The following is a 20,506-nucleotide window of genomic DNA, read 5'->3' as shown; positions in this document are numbered from 1 at the left end:
CAATTAGTTAGGCTTATTGAAAACATTCTATTTGTTTTGATTTTTAAATCTGGGTTTGTGTTTGAGTTTTAGAAGGAAAAGAGGAAGAGATCATGCTGAAATGACGAATCTGCCCTTCACTTAACGGACCTAATAGACGGCTGTTAGTCATAAAGTGAAAATTGAAAAAATTGACAAGGTTTTTTCTGTAATTAATTCACTTAAAGACCATAATTGAAAATTATGTTAACTTGAAGGAGCAAAAATATAAATTTTGTCAAGCGGTTATATTTATTTAACTTGACTCTGATCAACAAAATGGAATTTAATAAAGAAAAAATATCACCTATCAATTAAGCGTATGTCCTATTGGAAATCCGGCGAATTAAAATGGACGAATTCAGCATGTTAACGAAGGATTTTAATTTCCGGCAACAAGGAAAACTCGCTCCGATGAAATCGCCGTCGTCTTCATCATCAAATTCCGACGGAAAATATACACATAACGACGCCGTTTTTGGCAAACCTACTACAAAATTCACAAACAGCACAAACTCTAAATCCACACCGTCTATTTCGGATTTCAGTTACGATTCATTTTTCAGTAATAAAGAAGATACAATAAGTAAACGTCATGTTTCGAATTCGAATTCGAATTCACCGTTTTATGATAAACCGGTATATGATGATGATATGTTTAAACCGGTTTCTTCTTCGGTATCGAATAAGAGAAGTGATGATTTTAATGTATTTTTCGGTAGTCCGGAAAAGGCGGAACCGGTTATCCGGAGACCGAGTGGGTTAGATGATTTGATACCGGAATTTGGAAGTCCTGTGTCTAGTAGCAGGTATTATGTTATGATACGTTATACTATGCGTTAAGTTTAATATATGTATCCGACTTTTTTTTTTTTGTAAGAACCGTGTGAACTCTCAAAATAAGGAAAGTCTATACAAAAGGAAAGATGTATTCGGTGTCTTTTAGTGATTGAAAAAATAACACAGTAAGTTATAAGTATTGAAAGTATATGGTTTACTTTTTTTTATGAACAACGAGTTAGTAGTTAGCATTCCAGACACCATAGTGACATCCAATTGGGCAATATACGAAGCTCGAACCACGCATGCCCGAGATGAAACCCTGGACTTTCAACCCCCCCTTAGTGGAATATCCTAGTGGAATGCCCAAGGTCTAAGACCTTACCGATGGACCACAAAAAATAATTAATATGAAGGAACAGTAGAATGTTTAACATTGATATAATGGAGTGAGTTGAATTGATACAGTTGATATGAACTTGAGGAAGGGATTGAAAGGATCAGCAAGAACAGATGAATTGGAAATGTAATTTGTCTATTAAAATGAGATTGTACATTACATAAGATGCACAAAAAAACTAAAGAAGGGTAAAAAGGTAAAAGCGTGGTGTGTCATTTGGGATGATTTGTTGGTGTAGTAGGATGATCTTAGTAGACAATGATATTGCATTACATATGTAGAGGAAACTTGACAAATAACTTCGACTTTTGTGTGAGTTGGCATCGGCACCGGGATCTATAAATTTACCTAGCTGCCAAGGAGAGCTATTTCCGGCAATTGGGCTAGTAAATATTTTTCAGGTTGTGTAAGTAGTGTTGAGATATTTACTGTGAACTTAAATCCATCAAGGCTTACGCTTACCTAGCCACTTCTAAGCAATCTTGTAATGTGATATAGCTTGATAATTGAGAAATGAACAGCCATGCTTCACATATAAATAAAATAATAAATATATACCAGTTAGGCAGTTACTGGCTTATGCTCTTTACTTTGGATACGTATGCTGATGAATGCATGGGACCTATGGATTTGTGAGTTTTCTTTTTTTGGAAATGTTGATTTGTGTATTAAGTGAGGTCGCAAAACCCTCTTGCTTACATTTTATGTTCATATATGAAACGTGTATGCTCGTCATGCTTCACTCTGTTCACTCTGCCACAGACTTCTCAACTGTAAAATTCTGAACCCCTTATGTAAAGAGTTAGTATAGAATAAGGTAACTTCTAAATACTGTAATAATGTGGTAGCAATACATATGTCCTGGAACCATATGTTTACGGAACAAACAACGCAATGCGGTTGATTGCCACTACGTTCATGAGTAGATGGCAAAAACACTTATTGTGAACCTTTGTGTTTCAAGTTCTGAGGCAATTCGAATGTTTCAGGATCTTTAGATGAGTCTTTTATGTGACAAGTTGGGCATGTCTAATGTATATGCTCTAAACTACTAAGATACTGATTTGTTTTAGGATCTTTACTTTCCTGTTGAATATCCTTATAATGTATACCTATGTTATCTGGGTACATATTGTTTCCAGATGTGACCATCTGTAACATTCTTTGTTTTGCTATTAAACTTCTGGATTATTGTTGTTTTTGTTTGTGTATACTTTAGCATAGTAGACAAGCATGTCAATGTAGTTTTTCCAGTTACCTTCTTGTGCAGTTATATCCATTAATTGCATAATTATGCTCTCACAGTTATACCCGTTGCATTACTTTTAATGTAGCTTAACCATATTAACTAATTTGATGGATAAAATGTTAATCATTTTAACCAATATTGATGATTTATGGTAGCTAATTAGGATCTTAATCAAGCAGAAAGGATGTGATTGATGATGAATTTTGTTGCAGTTTATAACTGAAAAACTAAGAAAGAACACTGGCATGTTTTTGTGTTTTTCTATTTTCAATTGTATGAGCAGCCTAACATATTGGTGAGGGTATTAATAATATGGGCTGGAATATGACATTCATCATCATGCTCTTTTAACAGATGGAGTTCGGACCTAAGGTCTACATCAACTAGAAAATCTAGTGCAGCAGATGACCCCTTTGTGGTTTTAGAATCTATGTCAACCCCTGTTGCTTCATCCCAGGCTCTCTTCACAGATCCACTTGAAGAGATCACCAAAATTAGTAAATCCCAGAGCACAAAACCTGGAGCATCATCACCAAGTAGAGAGCCAATGGACGAATCTTTGTTTGCATACCCTGAGAGGCAACCACAGGTGCCTTTTGATGATCTCCAAGACTCTCATCAGTCCGTCTTTGACATGCCACCTGTTTATAGGGATTCCCGTAGATCTTTTAATCAAGCTACCTCCACAGCTTCACATACTGAGACAATCTCTCAGGTGGAAACTTCTCCCAAATTAGATGAGTATGTGCAGCATGCTGATGACATATGGCTCACTGTGTCAGAAATCCCTCTGTCCACGCCTGTTACTAGGGCCCCACCACCTTCAAGACCCCCTCCTTCAATACCAAGACGTACTAAAAGTTCTGAAAGAAGTTCATATGCTTCAAGTACCAGAACATTTGATAATGATTTCTCTTCATTATCCAGTTCTGTGAAATACTCTCAAAATGAAAATGCTTCTAGAAATAAAGAACCTGTGCAAGTAGATAGGGATGAACACACTATGGATGAGGAGATAACACGACAACAAGAGAGGGAAGAGGAAAGAAGGTTTGAGACAGAGAGGATAAGGGAGATTGACAGGGAGAAAGCCAGACAAGCTGTAGAGAGGGCTAATAGGGAAGTTCGTGAACGAGCAGCCTCTGAAGCTCGCTTAAAGGCTGAGAGGGCCGCTGTTCAGAGAGCACAGACTGAGGCTCGTGAAAGGGCTTCTATTGAGGCTAGAGAAAGAGCAGAACGAGCCGCTGCAGAAGCCAAGGAACGGGCTGCAGCAGAAAAAGCTGCTGCGGAAGCCAAGGAGAAAGAAGCAAAGGAGAAAGCTGCTGTTGCAAAGTCCCAAGCAGAAGCAAGGCGTAGAGCAGAACGTGCTGTTGTAGAAAAGGTCACTGCCGAGGCTCGAGAAAGAGCCGCTTCAGAAGCTCGAGAGAGAGCTGCTGCAGAAGCTCGAGAGAAAGCGGCTGCAGAAGCTCAAGAGAGAGCCGCTGCAGAAGCTCAAGAAAGGGCTGCTGCTACCGCCAAGATGAACCAACGAAAGAATGATAATGACTTTGATTCTTTTTTTACCATGGATTCCCGACCAAGCATTGTGCCAAAAGCAAGGGCAACAACAACTGTGAGTAGCAATTAGTGCATCTTATAAAATAATAAAAAGGAAAGTGTGCGGGCAGTTCTAATCGGGTAATTAATTATACACTGTTGAAAGTTCGGGCTGACCAAAAACACTTTTTTGTCCAAAGTTAAGTAACTGTATATCTATTACCCCTTAGAAAAGCATTTACCACGTTTTACAATAAGTTTAATAATATATATAGACAGGGGATGTATGTTCTAAGCTAATGTTGGACAAAATGGCCGTTATATTTTCATATTTAATGAAAAGTGGATTCATCCCACAGCTCATGTGTAAAAAATGAAATGGAATGCAAACATTATTGGTAATACTCTTACATACTGAAGAGTTGATGCTAAATTATTAATTATCAACTCAACCACCAAAAAAATAAACTTTAAATCTTGATAACAAATTATTCATTTTAGCAATTCAATACAAAAGCTGACGAATTTTCCTCTTGAAGGCTAAATTATGTGCTGCCGCATCACGCAGACACTATTTTAGTATTAAATAAAGAGTGTCAAATTGATTGCAGAATAACAATAATCTTAATTTTATAAAATGATGCGGGAGATCTTTATGCATTATGAGTACACTTGGCCATTCAACTCATTTGACTTGTTAACTTTAAAGCAGTTTCTTTTATTCATACGTTCGAGATGGTAAACATTACCTGACCTGAATTGATGCTTCCGTAAGTTTTTGGGCTGAATTGGCCACCTCATGTGGATCCCGCCTATATTCTTACCTCTCCTTCTCTCTTAGTTTCTCTATGTATCACCATCTTGTTATGAGGATCGTTAGGAGGATAAAGTAGAAGAACATATCATTACTCATTTTATGTTACAGCTTTATCTTGGGAATTTAATTGGTTATCTACTGTCTGACCTCAAATGCAGGACTCTGCAACTGATCAAGCTCCTGATGTCAGAAAAGCATCTTCCACCACCAATTTTGATGATCTTAGCTCAATTTTTGGAGGTAAATTTTCGTTGAAGGTCTTTTGAGATAATCCTGTAACTACTTCCGCCACATATGTTACTCACTAGTGTCTTCTTATTTTAAAAAGTACCTTCCTCTGCTGAAGAATTCCAAAATGTTGAAGCGGAAACCGAGGAAAGACGCAGGGCTAGGTCGGAAAGACAGCAACGCACTCAGGAGCGTACGGTATGTGATTTTGAACAGAATGATTATATGATTCATATGTCAGTATGAACAGCATTTTCTGAAGTTGATAATCTCTTGTACATGATTATAAATCTGATTGTTTGAGGTTTTCATATAGGCTAAAGCTCTAGCAGAAAAAAATCAACGAGATCTGCAAGTTCAGAAGGAACAGGAAGAAAGACATGTGAGTACCTTATTGGCATCTACCTTTTTGTTTCATCTTTGTTCCAAAATCTAGATTGTCCACCTTTAATAAATAGAAACATGATTTTTCATTGCTTAATTTGGATGTAAGGGCGTTACTTTTTCTGGTATTTGTGAACTGGTTTAATTGATTTTCAGCAAGTTCTGTCTCGTTTCATTGAGTAGTGTTCTTTCCTTTGGAATGTACCTTGTATCTTTCCAATTCATGCTTGTGTATGATAGAAAGCATGTTTAGATACAACGTCTTCCCATAGAGTAAGATTATATGTATTTATGTGGATATGGCAGCTTTAATGGATTGATTAACAGGCTACGCGGTTGTCATTATTGGCTTCACGAGGTACAATAAAATGGATAGTTTAGAAGGGAACACGTGAACTTGGTCGAGCAGATCATACAGATCAATAGCCACTGAGATGGCGAGCCATTTTTTGACTCTAATGTAGGCTTTTTTTTCCGTGGTCAGTTCCAACCATTTCCATGGCCACCCCAAGTTATTTTGTCTAGGGTGATTCGAAGCAGAGACCTCTTATGAGGAAAAAACACTCACTACCCTATGATTTTACTCTAAAGTGTATCTTTAATGCATAAAACCTCCGGTATCACTTGTTCATTGTATAAGATTAGTAATCATATATGACACATTGATTGTTTATGCCAAGCTCTGAATTTTTTGGCCACAAGTGTTTCATGTCAACTCTGCTCAACCCCGAACATGCCTCGCCTGTATCTAAGTTTTTTGTCTTGACTTGTTACACAACCTGCCATTTTGCCACCTCTACATCTATGGCTTTCCAAGGTGGGGCATACAAGAGTTTTTGGTCATGCGAGGTAAGAACTTGAGAGTTCATAAATTGTTTTAGGTTTTCCATCTTCTGCCTAAGAGCAAGCAAATTGCCAGCCTTGGGTCATTGACATGTCTTGATTTGTGTGGGTTGTTGTCTATATATTGTTGATACTCTGTTTAACATGATGTTCTTTAGGCCTAAGTTAGATAAGGAAGGATAGATTCAGGCCTTTTGGTGTTTTTATGTAACTGATTTACAATTAGATTGTTAAGTGATGGTTTTGGTATGCTTGTATAGATTACGTATACTGATTAAACAAGTGATGATCATAGGAGAGTGTGTCCATTAGCAGACTGAAAACTTGGTGAGCCAGCTTATATTTCATATATAGGCTGCAATCTTGTTAGTTGGCTGATGGATACTGTTGGACTGTTGGTTACTTCATTTAATAATCAGGTTCTATGTATATCTCTATCTAAGCCCTATCATGTTCTGTATCTGACTTTGGTCTGTTGTTGTCTCAGAGGGTTTCTGCTACTTTGGATGTCGAAATCAAGCGTTGGGCTGCAGGGAAGGAAGGAAATCTTCGTGCAATGTTATCAACCTTACAATATGTATATCTCATTATCTGACATATATCTTAAGTTTTTTTGTATGATTTAAGGATTCCAAATATCTGTATTGGCAATGGTCCATAATGGTCTTTGGCATAGTCGATTATATTGGATAGAGAAGGCCATGGGCAGGTCGGACGTGCTGGGTTGGCTTACAAATGATTTTTCATATATAAGTATACCATTACTTTTATTTCAGAAATTTTTTGTTGCATTTTCATATAAATTCTTAGAGAAACAAATAGTTATATGTAGGTCGGTTAAAAATTAACACCCCTATGTTGGAATATATCAACATGGTCTTTTCAATAACTAGGCCCCTATAAGCGAAATGGATAGTTTGGTTGGGTCTTTGGGGGTGGGGGGAATTGTCTTATCAGTCAGACACAATGACTTTTACTGCTGGTTCTAGTAGGGCAAGTTAAGGTTTTAATTATTGCATGGTGAGTAACATCTAATGCTTAATGGTCCGGCAATCAACAGCTCTATTAATTTGTGTTTTGACATTCGTTAAGATTTTGTTATGGTCTCATCCTCTTCTCAATGGATTTTCAGGTTCTTTGGACTGAATGTGGTTGGCAACCTATTTCCTTGACTGATTTGATTACTGGTGCCAGTGTGAAAAAGGCATACAGAAAGGCTACTCTGTGTATCCATCCTGATAAAGTGCAACAAAAGGGAGCTAATCTTCAACAGAAATATGTGGCTGAAAAGGTTTTTGACCTCCTTAAGGTACCTGCTTATTTTTTGAAACTTGATGAACATGCGAAATTGTGGCAAAATCTCGTCCCTGGAGTCAACTGATTTGTGTTTTTACATATGGTACTTACATCTCCTTCGGGTTATCTTTTGTCTTCAGTGGGTCAAGTTTGGGGGGTGGGGGGCTCAAAGCGATTGGGTAGAACGGGTTGAAAGGTATATTTTAATGCATGCCCCGAAAAGACTAAATTATTATAGACATAGTATAATGTTTGCAAAATCTGTGCCATGCTAATTATTTATAAAGTTGGACAAAAGGTGTTTACCTAATCTGACACATACCAAAAAGTTACCGATTTTCACCTGTTACCTAAGCATCCCACCCAGTCACACACCATGTTGCCACCTCTAGCCCTCTAGGTTGTTAACTGTACATCGCAGTAAGACTGTAAAAGGGTATTTGCACAATTAGTATAGAATCATTTAACTAAATGTAGAAGATACTATAGTCAATTAATTCCACATTTATCCTATTAATCAGTTTTCATGCAGCAACAGCATGGTTCTCCAAATCTGTTTAAATTGGTCATAATTAAATTGAAGCACTCTCAGCGTTTTTACATGCTAATTGTTGCAACTTCAAGAGAGAATAGTCTGTTTAATATCACATCCAGTTATAATCCCCCTTTCTAAGATAGATCACGTAGTACAACTATCGCATTCCAAACATTCGCTTTTCACGAAAATCTTTGTGTTTTGATGAATTGACCTTGTCATAATTTTTGCGGTTGATTGATATTATGACAGGAAGCTTGGAACAAGTTCAATTCTGAGGAGCTTTTTTAATCCTCCAATAAAATGACTACATTTTTCTGTAAAGAGATGCATTGGTTGTTCAAATACTGGATACAAAAGCACATCTTCCCATCTCAATTCGGTTGAGCAAAATGTAATGCAGACCTTTTCAGGTGTGCACATAGACTGTACAATACGTGTGGGTTGCATATCGTCGTATGCAAAAGGTGGTGTGGTCTCTCTGCCTTTTTGCCTCTCGTTTTCATCTATTTGGCATCTCTTCTGCGATTCTGGTGTTTTTCTACGGAAATAGAAGGGTAGGAAATTGTAATGGGTTTCAGGGTATATCTGTTCCATCTGTTTCTAATTTTGTATAGTTATTTTCTCTTGATCCTATTCTTTTATTCATTGGCGGTTTCTATTTTCAAACAGCATTGTTCTTGTGTCCCTTTTTTTTCCCTATGTGCTTCTTAATTCTTATGCTGATATTTGATTGTAATCCAGCGCTGTTTTGACACCCATGGCTGGATTATGTGATAGTTTATGTTACTGTGTATCAGATTTTCACTTTTTATGAAAAGATAATTAGTACTTAAATTACCTAATTCTGTAGGATGATTTTGTTATCTTATGTGTTATTTGATTTGAGTTGGCTAATGTGTCGCAACTTACAAGTCATATCAAGATGGCAAAAAGGGTGGGATGAATAACGTCTTTTTCGCCCATTTTTTAATTATAAAATTGGTATTAATAAAGAATTTAACTTCTGAAAAATTGTAAACATTACTCTTACTATCATTTGTGATAGTAATTTATATAGTTTCCATCATCTTATGTGATAGTTTCCAATTTGCGCTTCGAACATTAATTTCCATCATAAGCAGACAAATAGAATCTGGAAACAATAATGTATTTTTCATTTGTAACTTAACCATAATAAGATCATTTGTAAAGGTTAAGGGAGTTGGTATTGGATGCATTATGGACGCATTATGGATGTGGCACCGCCACTCCACACCGTCGCCAACAGTCCACCATGAGTGGTGGTATGAAAATGAGTGGTCACACCACGCGGTCGACCATCCATTTGTTGCATGCATATCGAGGAGCCAACGGTTGGATTTTGAATATTTGGAGCCGTTTGCTTCTCTTTTTTTTTCTCTTTTACCTTTTCACCTTTCCTATATATACTACACTACATATTTACGCACACAACTCTCTAATTTTAAAAACTTTACCTTCAAATACAAATCTCATTTTACCACAATCTACCTTCTTCATGGCTAACAATCCAATGAATCTTCGTGATGTTAAAATGGCGATCCAAGTCCACTTCAATTACGACCCCAGACACCGCACTGGAATAAACAACGTCATTTAGAACGTGTCTGAAAATAAGGCGGCTTACCAAGCCCAAATCGACTGATTAGCGGCTCCTAATCGGGTTCTTAACCGCAACGAAAGTGGGTATCTCGTGTATCTTCGTCAGAAGATGGATTGGCTTAATCAAGTTATTTTTCAGCTTACCACCGCCTCTACGACTTTGACATCCACGCTAGACCACAGGGTGTTCTGACAAGGCAGTGTCGGTGATGGTGAGGATGCACCTTACTACTCTGACCCGGGGGAGTACGTATCTCCTCCATCTGGCGACGTTGTCGGGTCACCTGAACCATACCGCTACATTCATCGTAACAACGGCGATAGTAATGTGGACTCGGACTATTCCGAGTGTTAGTATTTATGTATTTTAAAATTATTATGTTAGTTATGTTTTTATTTATTATGTAATGTTTTCGTAATGTTTTTTAAGTATTATGTATGTTTTAATTTTATTTATTACGTAATGTTTTTAATTTAATGAAAATTTAATGTTTAAATAAAATTAAAATTGTAGTGAGTGGTCGGATGCCAATGAAATTTGGATGAGTGGTGGAGTTGATGTGACATAATATGATTGGTTAGAAGTGAATAGTGAAAAAGGAAGTGGGAGGTGTGTTGCTATCCCCTAAGTGAAAGAAAGGTGAAATGAGATGACATGGCGGGTGAAGGATGGTGAAATCTTTAAACTCACTCAGTAACTTCAATCGGTGATACATCATTGGCTTATTGCTTCTAATTGTTTTGTATCCTTTGTACTTTCACTCATATTATCTATAGTTCTCTATTATACTTTATATTATACTATTATATAAAGATTGTACACTCTTGTTGAAAAAAAGAGTTGCGAAATGACTATTTTATCCTTAATAAATTAATTTACATCATGAGTCCTTTATCTTCTAAAGTATTTACACCACCTCCTTCACATTATTCGCATTTACATCAACTTGCACCACTCAACACCGTCACCACCATTAATAGTCGTCTCCATCTCCACCCGTTGCCGACAACATCAGAACGCTGTCACGACCACCGCCGCCGCATTGCGCGAGTACCATGCTAGTATCATATATCCATATGCGGTTGTAGTGGTTAATGTAAGTGTTTGACAAACAATAGGTTTTATATATATACTAAATATATTGTGTTTTTATTTAAATTATTAAAGTGAGGTTTAAATGGTTGGTGAATGGTTAAAGAGAAAAAAAAAATAAAGGAGGTGAGAAAGTAATGTTAACGTGGCAGGAAAAAATATAGGTAAGAGAAGTATACGGTTACGAATATTCTAAGGTCTTTTTATATGTAGTTTTTTCACTTTTATTGGTTTTAATTGCATTATATGAGAAGAAAAAAAAAAGATTGATGATGATGATGATGATGATTAGGATCGACAAAGGTTTTTAAGCTTAAGTATGTGTTATTTTTTGTCCAAAACCTTTTATTATATTTATTTTAACTAACTTCATTTTTTGTCCAATTTTTTTTTGCTTTTCATGACACTCATAAATACAAATTCGTAGCAAAGCGCATAATATTACACTTGTTGGAATACAATTAGGTAACATTAGATTATTTTTTTGGAATACAATTAAGTAATATTAGATTATTTTTAATCAACAAGAGTTTGAATTTTACATTTGTAAAAATAGGTTATTAGGGAGTTTGGAGAGTCCTTAGTGCTAAATAATAACTTGTTGGAAATATGTATATATTCATTGATTTTCGTTGTGTGGTTATTTTATGTTCAATTGTGTACCGAATAAACTGATTGCCAATTCTTTTCGAAAGCTCTAATCATATTTAATTTCTACAAAGGCATATAAAACAACTCACGCAAAACATCATTCTATTATTCTATTATCAAATATGATTACTAACCATAAAACATTTACCTCAAATATCGGCAACAAAAATCCTGAACGTTACATTTCTTGAATTCTCATACCATTTTGCCAATCAAAAAACAATTTCATAAGAGTACGATTACTATCGCCACCTTAGCAGAACCAGGTTCAAGATTGACCCTAATTTACTATTACTATCATACTATATTAACATATGCAATTCCACATGGCAGTGGAACTTCAAGACTGCGGATTCTGATTTAATTTAGCAAGCTGAATACCCTTGAAAGCAGAACTAGCAGCGGCAGTGGCAGCGGCAGCAGAGGGGTGAGTTGAACCATCATGGCTAGAGCCAGGAGTTCCCCCATTATGGGCTTTTCTCTTGGCATGTTGTGCCCAACCCACAACTTTCGCCTGAATATGCTCATCAAATATTGACTTCTTGAAATTTGTTCCCATCTGGAAATTGTTAATTAAAACAATTCAGATTTTCTGGTAGTATGAAAAACACTATAATTGGAAAATTAGGCAGGGTTGGCTAAAAGGTTGGGTGAACCGTTAATGTTGTACGCATATCCTTCAAAACATGACTACCTTTATTAACTTGTGAAATATATATGATTGCGTATACTATCTAGCTTTTTAAGTTAAATGATGAAGTTTTACGCCTTAAAATTACAATAAGTCACTTGGGTTTGACCCATTTCCTTACAAGCTAAATTCTTTCGTATTTAACTATTCGACCCATTAAATATAACATATAACCCCAATTAACCCGTTCATAAGTTAATGGGTCAATACTGCCATACTTAAAATAAAGAGGATAAGATACATGATGTTATAATCATATAGTTATATGATGCTTCCCTCACAAACCTTAAATTCAGGGGGCTGTTTACATGTGTGAAAATTGGTGTGAATGCAGCACCATGATGTTAACATCATATAACATTTTCCCTAAAATAAAATGATTGGAAATGAAAATTTTGGGACTTGACACAAGTACCTGTGTCACAAGAGCATAAAGTGGTAGAGTGCTGTAGCTGCACATAATCTGAATGAACACCCTGAAAAAAACCATAAGTTTGGTAAGTTTAATTGGTTTGATTCAGCTTGGTGGCTTTGTGGGGTTAGCCTGGTCAGGAACCAAAATGGGATCACAAGCAGATACATTACCCGATGACAAGCCTAGGGATAATGTAGCGGATATGCCCCATTATACACGAATCAAAGCCATATTGAACCTGTTAACAAATATAAAAAGTGTGTGATCAGCTTCTCATGTTGGATACCTTTTATATGTTCATAAAGTAAGAAAACTATACCCAAATCCAGAAGAAGAATGCAATCTCGAATGCATTTTGAAATAGGATAAAATGTATGAGGAAAAGCACGATTCTAGGCCGGTGAAACCAAAAGTGATCATCAGATGGTTGTACCACCAGAGCCCCTTCAATCGCTATATGTTTCTCAGCAACCTCGTGAGCTAACTGAATGATTATGTGCTCCAGCTTTGTCCCCACCGCAAGTAGAAGCTAGCAGATTACAAAAAGACAATAAATATAGTAATATTAAAAACAAATTTAGAAGGGTTTTGTAATATGTTATATAATTCTGATTTTGTAATTGTTAAGGGTCCTCATAATCAGATCTAAGGATTCACTTTGATAAAAGTTTTTGCAAGTAAACTGAATTAATATGCGAAATTACCAAGCCACGCCTAGCTTCATCTAATAAATTACCCAACTCCATATCCAAGAAAAGTTGAGTGTGGTAAAAAGACGAGAAAAAACTTCATATTTCTAGTCATCTATTGTCAAAATCATACTTTAAGATGTAACTTCTTGTAAGAGAAGTTATCATTGAAATGAACGTAAGATAACCTAACTATACCCAACTTACTTTGAAAATACCCAAATTCAAGAAAATATAAAATATATATAGAGGTGTTTCTATGCAACCTCAGAGAACCTAAGAACCTTAATGTATCAAGTTTCCTAAAACTCTTTTTATGGAAAACTAAATACCTCTAGCATGAAGCCATTCTATGTAATAGGCTAAAGAGCTTGCAGTTTACAAGTACACAGGATATTTTATTGTGGAGAGTAGGATAAGATGAGTGATTGATAGGGTTTAGGATTTTATATACTTACAAACAAAGGGACAAAAGCTATCCAAAAATATGTATGCCAACCTGCAAAAATATGCCAAGTAATAAGTCAATCACCATTCAAGGTCTTTAAACCATTTAGTGACACTTGCATAACCAAGATACTTTTGGCCTTTGCTTCCCTTGATCAGCAGATAAGCAGAAAGAGTTGGTTGGGAAATGGGTCAAAATATCTACTTATAGCACAGATCAGCAAAAACATGTCTAAAATGATTACACAATATTTTACATGAATGATGATCTAACTTTTCTTAATAAAACCACCAAGGAGGTTGGACACAATTGAATACTTGAGTACATCTTGGTGACTTTTTAGCCAACTTATTAAGCATCAGATTGATTATCCAAATCAATAATATATAAGAAACTAAATTAAATATAATCAAGCACAAGGTAAGTTTTCAACAATTAAGTGTGATAATAATGCGAGAGAATTTCACTGCATACCGTTAATGTTCAGCAACAAAAAAAGGACCACAAATAGCCATAGATACCAGCTGCAGACAATGAAATCAGACATTAATAAGTGTCAAAGGGTATTTTTTTAATAACTTCAATTGTGACAAGCATCTTTTCGTATGGGGTAGAAGGTCTAACAAGTTTTATAGCAGTAGCCTTTAGAGGAGGCAAAATGTACCAGCTGGAGGGTTTCAGTAATCAATAAATATAAATAACTTTTATGTTGATTAAACTGGTCAGTTTCGGTTAACCCAAAACAATTCCTGTGCAACATATGAAGGAGAGAATGTACATAAGTTTAATATAAAGAAAGTACTAGAAAACCAAATGCGAATAGTTGTTTTGGACAAAATAAGAATCTTAAGAAGCGAAAAAGCACTTGCCTGATCCCAACCACTTTTTTAAAATCATCTTCCAACGCCCGTATCATGTACTTGTGGAAATTGAACTTTGGGTTCCCTTTGCAATGCGTCTACAAAGAAAAATTATTATGAAAAGAGAATATATCAACACGAAATGTCGACAAATAAGACCAGAAGGGTTTTGGAGAGCTATATAGTGTTTGATCTAGATCCTTACCATAATGAATCCCAGACGTAATGCTACATAATCTGACTTGGTGACGGATCCAACAAATTGCTTAAAGAAGGAATGCTGTAATGTTCAAAGATTAGAAGTCAACAGAAAAAGAAAGAAACAGATTTTTTAATTTAATAATGTGACGAAACCATAATGGGTTTAATAAATGAGCAATTGGCATAGTATCTCAACCAACACAGAGCTAGAACACAAACAAAATATCCACCTGTGCTTAAAAAAGATACAAATCAGATTTAAGTACTGATTTGTTTTACAATTTAATATGGGTGAATTTCATAGAATAGCAATGAAATTAAAAGTGGTACACTTTGACAATTACATTTTGGCCACTATCAGGTAATTTAAGTTTTTATAATAGGAATATATCTAAACAGACACTTGATGAGCAAATAAAAATAGCCCATAACTTACCATCCAGCCTCGAATGGCTGAACCTTTGCCAAAACCCACAAAACGGTTCTTGATGAAGTCATGATCTTTGACTTGGGTGACTCTCGGCTTCAAAACTGTAAACCACCCAGTTAAATGTAAAACCAGAGTAGCCAGGGCAAAAACTTATAATAATGCATTTTAGTCTAAAGGACAGACGTCTACTAAATGTGGTTTTAAAAAAAAAAAAAGAAATAATGATGCACCATTTTCGACCATATATCAACATGTGATAGCACTTACCCTGTGAGTGGTCAAAATTGTCTTTCGTAACAGATTCTTCCCAACTCTTCCATTGCCGTATCTGCACCATGACATAAATTGGAGATAAGCAAAACACGAAAACATGTATAGACTAAAAATCAAATTAAATCATCGATAATTTTACAAACCTTTGCACCTCCAAATACAACCGTGAGGACAGAAAAAGTCACATGCACAACAGCCAAGACAAAAATAAAGATGTGCAGATGATGCAACGCTTCAAGAGATAGAAGCGGGACCTTATTCTGTTATAAGAGAAAATCAAGAAACAGAAGATAAAAGAACAATACATCCATATATCACATTATGTCTATATACAAATTAGAGTAAACTTGTCAAGGTTTTTCCCATCAAGACTTCAGATTCAACAGATTTACTCATATGATCTGAATTCATTACCTTTGATGTACAATAACCCATAGCCTTTCCTTCTTCAGCAAGCAAATGACGTAGATGAGACGTAGCCTCAGGCTTAGAACCCGAGGCCTCTTTCATAGCACTCAACGAGCACGGAAGAAGGTGCTCCATTAAACTCTTATGCACACATATTTTGATAATTCTTGATTGAGAAACAGTTAACAGAAGCGAAATAAATCCCAAAAGCATCAACTCTGCAAACAACATAACATGGATTCAATAAATATGCAAATACATTTCCACTATTGATCTACAAATGAGATACACCCTTACAAAAAGCAAGTGTGATAGTTGGATCAGTTTATCATTTTACGTGTCGAAAATAGTAATTTTTAACTTTTACAAACATGAGATTAAATTGGAGTATCACACTTTAACACTAAGATTGTTTAGACATATAGTCAATGTTAAATATAATATGGTGTTTATAACATTCCTACAAAAGCATTAACCACATATAGTCACGTTATTATCATTTAAGTCCAAGTTTAGCATTGTTTCACTTGAACTATATATTTAGTACAGATCCTGTTTTATTCATCACAATATCTATACTTCTATACTATATAATAAAGCATATATACCACTTCATAATATCTCTTAAAATTAAATCGAAAATTAATTCATTTACTAAAGTTGATCTAGACTACTACTTTTACCAATAAAAACACTTTCAATTCGTCTCTCACTCTCAACTATTTCCCCGACAAATTTTCCATTCCTCTTCCATCCCCCTACCCCTCATCTACCAAGAAACACCATCCGTGCATACAGACATACATATACATGCACATACACACAGAGAGAGAAATTCGGACACCATAGCAAACTATTGCCGCCTCACCGCTATATGCAGGCAACCTGCTACCCTGCTCGCACTACTAAAGCTAAAATCTATGCATACAAAGTTATACACCTTATGGAGAGTGATCTATTATTGAAAACAAAACATCAATATGACACTTCGAAATCTAATCTCACTTGAAACCAAAATTGCAAATTTAATAATAAAATTTTTATTTAAAATCAGAGATTCAAAAAGCATATACAAAATAAAAGTGAAGAAAAGAATATACCTTCTTTGATCTTTTGTAAGGCTTCAAACAGTGGCTTTTGCCCTGCCTTCTTCAATTTCTACACACACACACAAACAAATTTTATCAAAAGTAAAAACTATAAAAGATCATAACTTTACATCAAATAACTACTAATTAACCAAAACCACATTTCAACCAAAATAAATTACTAAAAAACAACAAAAAACTGCTATAATATATATATATATATATATATATATATAATATTATATGTGTGTGTGTGTGTGTGTAGAAAACAAACCTTGCCGGTGAAATGAAGTAAACGTTCAACGGCGAGTGAGATTCCGACGATGACAGTACAAACTCCGGCGACAATCCATGTGGGTGTAAACTCTAATGAATTTCCTTCCCCTTCACCACCAGCCATTTGATTATTTCACTTCACTTCACTCTATATCTATATATACACACCAATATCAAGATTTGTACTACAGTATAAAAATACAGTCTTTTTTGCTTAAAAAATCATTTCTTTCATATGGGTTTTTTTCTAAAAACTATAAAGATTGTTGCTTTTTAATGGGTTTTTATGTATTTATAGAGAGTAAAGATTTTGTGATTGATTTTTGTAATTTTGTGTGTGACAAATGGAAACTGAAAATAAAATAATAAAAAAAGTGAGGGAAAATGGAACGCGTAGTTTTTGTGACGGGGAGTGTGTGAAACGATCACTGTCGGACTTTAAGACATAGATTTCTATTAAATACTCTTTTTGTATAAGTGGAATAGAATCTTTTCTTGATTTAGGATTTAAAATAACACAATGTGTTTATTTTTAAATAAAATCATGTGTTTTAACAAATTTGTTATATGATTTTAGCCCATGTTATTTGTTTGTTTGTAGCTAATTTAGTAGTAATATGATATGTTATGTTATTTAAGGTGTATTTTATTTCAAAAGATGGGAGTATTTTAGCATGGCCTTTCAAAATAAAAATTCATTTTACTCATGGATTTTTGGTGATATATTAAAGTTAAAGTATAGTTAGTTTTGTATAAGAATTTTTTTTCAAAAAAGTTAGGTAATCAATTACCTAATACTTTGGGTTTGCATATTAGTTACTAGTTGAGCTACTAGGGAAGGTTATAATTTCCAATTTTTAACATTTGGTCTAGCTTTGAATTGGTTTTTTGATGATAGCAATCGACAAGATTTTAAAGCCACAAAAATAACAACTTGCGTGGAAACTAATTATTATATTCGTTTTTTAATTTGAAAAAGTCCTAAACTCGTTTTAACTCCCCTTTGGACAGTCAGTCCTTTAGCTTTACTTAAGTTGTTTGGTTCGTTAAACTCTTTTTTTTTTACTCTCAACTTTAATACTTTGTTACTACAAAATAAGATCCATTAGCAAGATGCTAAGAGTTACATAATAATAATGAAAATAAAGTTGGGAAATACAAGCAGAAGATTAAATGCTAAAGTTGTAACATCTCGACCATCCGATGGTGCATGATCAACATCTATTAACTATCATTGATTTTTAGAGACTTAAGGCAAATATTACCTCATTAACTATTGACTATCATGCCTAAATTTAGACGTGTAAAATAGGGCGACCACACAAGACTTTCAATTTTCCTCCCAAAATACATAAAATATATACAACTTGACTTAGATATCGACTTGACTTGGTGTAGCAAGGGGAAAAAGAAATTCTATTTTTATATTTGCAACTTTGCTTATCTTATCTTCACAATAGTAACCCCTTATTTTACATTAACATAAAGAAAGAAAGTAAGTAAACACCTTTCATTAGTTTTAGGTTATATACCTTGAAAGACGTATGAAGAGGTTAAAATGTAGATAATTTTACCTTTACCTAAGTATAGAGACTGCTTTCAGGTTTTATCTTAATGTTAAAATTGGATCTTAGACTTTTACATGGGTTACGAACCCTTGATCTTTGTCTTCATAGATAAAAGTTTTAACCACAATAATATCACCCGTAGAAATGTGTTGACTGCAAGAAGGTTCTTCGAAATATATATGCATTTTTATTAACTCATACAAACAATTTAAACTTTTCGGTCCTCTAAAATTTTCAATATATTCAAAGTAATTATGACACCCAATATAAAAGTGATTCCAAAAACCATTAACTAGACGCATGTCCGTGCGATGTGATGGCGATGGTAGTAGCGGCGGTAGTAAGGTGGTGACCGCAGTGGTGGGACAATAGTGGTGGCCGCAGCAATGGCGACGGCGTTAGCGGCGAGAGGTGGCGGCAATGAGTGGCAACGTGGGTGGTGACAGCCGTGGCGACGACGGTGGTTGCGGCGGGAAATGGTGGCTATGGGTGGTGGGCCAACAGTGGTGTGTTGGTAAATGTAAAAGTACACAACAACAATAATAGGATCCAATCCATGAGCGGCGTATGGGGGAGGTGAGCTAAGAACTTTTAGGGTAGCAAATGTAAAAATAGTTTATGTAAAAAAGGTAATATATTTATCTTAAAAGTTGAGGAGTCTAAAGTATAAAATATTTCAATAAAGGTATTATGCATATATGTTAGTTAAAGATGTTTACATTAGTAAAAAAGTAAATTAGTAATTTAATATCCATGCTTTTTTTAGAAAAAAAATAAATAAAAATGAGGTACTCTATATAAAGAGTAAAGATAATGTCATGGTTAATGTGAGAGATTTAATCAAATTTATTCACTTTTATTTAGTATTTAACTAAATTTTTTGTAGACTAAGTTTTTTCAAAAAGCTAAATTCGTTAAATACTCCCTCCGTCTCATTAATTTTGTCCATTTTTAATTTTTCAAAGTCAAATTTTATAAACTTTGACCATATATATTTTTATTTGTTTTATATAATAGTTGATCAAAGTTATACCAATGAAACATACATTTAAAACAAAATCAATTCATATAATTTTCAAGGAATAATCTATAGCAAAAAAAAAATATTTATGGTCAAATTTCGTAAAGTTTGACTTTGAAAATTTAAAAGTGGACAAGATTAGTGAGACGGAGGGAGTAATAGATTTTTGTTTATAGATATAATAGTCAAAACTAAAAATGGTATTATGTAGCAAATAACGTTATATTTTGCATTACATTAAGATAAATGTAACCCTTTCACTCCTCTACCACCATAAATTGTCGAATAGTGGTGACAAAAATTTTTTACTTTTGTTCTTGTATTCATATATTATCTTAGTTTTATGGACTGAAATGTGGTTAGAAGAGAACGAGGCGGTCAAAAATAGTTGTATCAGGTGTTGGAAGTGGATGGAGGTGTCAGAAGTTGCGTATGTATTGACGGGTTAATTACATGACTAGGAGGATGATGTTTTGCTTTTCATGCTTTGTATTTACCCCAAAACAATTTCATATGATAAAAGTGTAAAGATAAATCAATTTCGTCGTGAAAATAAAAAAAAGGTGAATTATTGTGGCCAAAAGGAAAAAGGCAAAAAGTATCATGTAAATAACAGTGTGCTCAATTAGTCAATTGTTATTGTTATATACAATAAACTAGGTTTTTGACCCGCGCAATGTACGAT

General features: G+C 34.7%; 2 protein-coding genes across 2 annotated transcripts; one reads left to right on the top strand and one right to left on the bottom strand.

Annotated features, from left to right (window-relative positions):
* Nucleotides 1-318: 318 nt before the first annotated feature.
* On the top strand, nucleotides 319-8,755 carry LOC122580807 (auxilin-related protein 2-like). Its single transcript, XM_043752970.1, has 8 exons — nucleotides 319-827; nucleotides 2,802-4,059; nucleotides 4,959-5,040; nucleotides 5,129-5,226; nucleotides 5,345-5,410; nucleotides 6,743-6,832; nucleotides 7,388-7,564; nucleotides 8,339-8,755. Exons 1-8 carry the CDS (start codon nucleotides 370-372, stop codon nucleotides 8,375-8,377), a joined length of 2,268 nt encoding a protein of 755 aa, XP_043608905.1. The 5' UTR covers nucleotides 319-369; the 3' UTR covers nucleotides 8,378-8,755.
* A 2,786-nt stretch (nucleotides 8,756-11,541) lies between these two features.
* Nucleotides 11,542-17,539, bottom strand: LOC122581497 (MLO-like protein 1). Its single transcript, XM_043753728.1, has 14 exons — nucleotides 17,231-17,539; nucleotides 16,969-17,026; nucleotides 15,875-16,086; nucleotides 15,604-15,720; nucleotides 15,455-15,515; nucleotides 15,194-15,288; nucleotides 14,762-14,836; nucleotides 14,566-14,654; nucleotides 14,171-14,220; nucleotides 13,707-13,747; nucleotides 12,879-13,088; nucleotides 12,730-12,797; nucleotides 12,560-12,620; nucleotides 11,542-12,012 (listed from the first exon to the last, which is right to left on the bottom strand). Exons 1-14 carry the CDS (start codon nucleotides 17,354-17,356, stop codon nucleotides 11,794-11,796), a joined length of 1,482 nt encoding a protein of 493 aa, XP_043609663.1. The 5' UTR covers nucleotides 17,357-17,539; the 3' UTR covers nucleotides 11,542-11,793.
* Between the last annotated feature and the right edge of the window lie 2,967 nt (nucleotides 17,540-20,506).

The sequence above is a fragment of the Erigeron canadensis genome, chromosome 9 (assembly GCF_010389155.1).
Source record: "Erigeron canadensis isolate Cc75 chromosome 9, C_canadensis_v1, whole genome shotgun sequence".
Taxonomy (NCBI): domain Eukaryota; kingdom Viridiplantae; phylum Streptophyta; class Magnoliopsida; order Asterales; family Asteraceae; genus Erigeron; species Erigeron canadensis.
This window is presented reverse-complemented; position numbering and strand designations above follow the sequence as displayed.

Coding starts and splice junctions, on each gene's coding strand:
- LOC122581497 (XM_043753728.1), bottom strand. CDS start 17,356: ATGGCTGGTGGTGAAGGGGAAGGAAATTCATTAGAGTTTACACCCACA. Junction 15,289..15,454: donor CAATTTTGACCACTCACAGG/GTAAGTGCTATC, acceptor GGTGGTTTACAG/TTTTGAAGCCGAGAGTCACC. Junction 14,655..14,761: donor TACGTCTGGGATTCATTATG/GTAAGGATCTAG, acceptor TTTTCTTTGTAG/ACGCATTGCAAAGGGAACCC.
- LOC122580807 (XM_043752970.1), top strand. CDS start 370: ATGGACGAATTCAGCATGTTAACGAAGGATTTTAATTTCCGGCAACAA. Junction 828..2,801: donor AGTCCTGTGTCTAGTAGCAG/GTATTATGTTAT, acceptor CTCTTTTAACAG/ATGGAGTTCGGACCTAAGGT. Junction 5,041..5,128: donor TCTTAGCTCAATTTTTGGAG/GTAAATTTTCGT, acceptor TATTTTAAAAAG/TACCTTCCTCTGCTGAAGAA.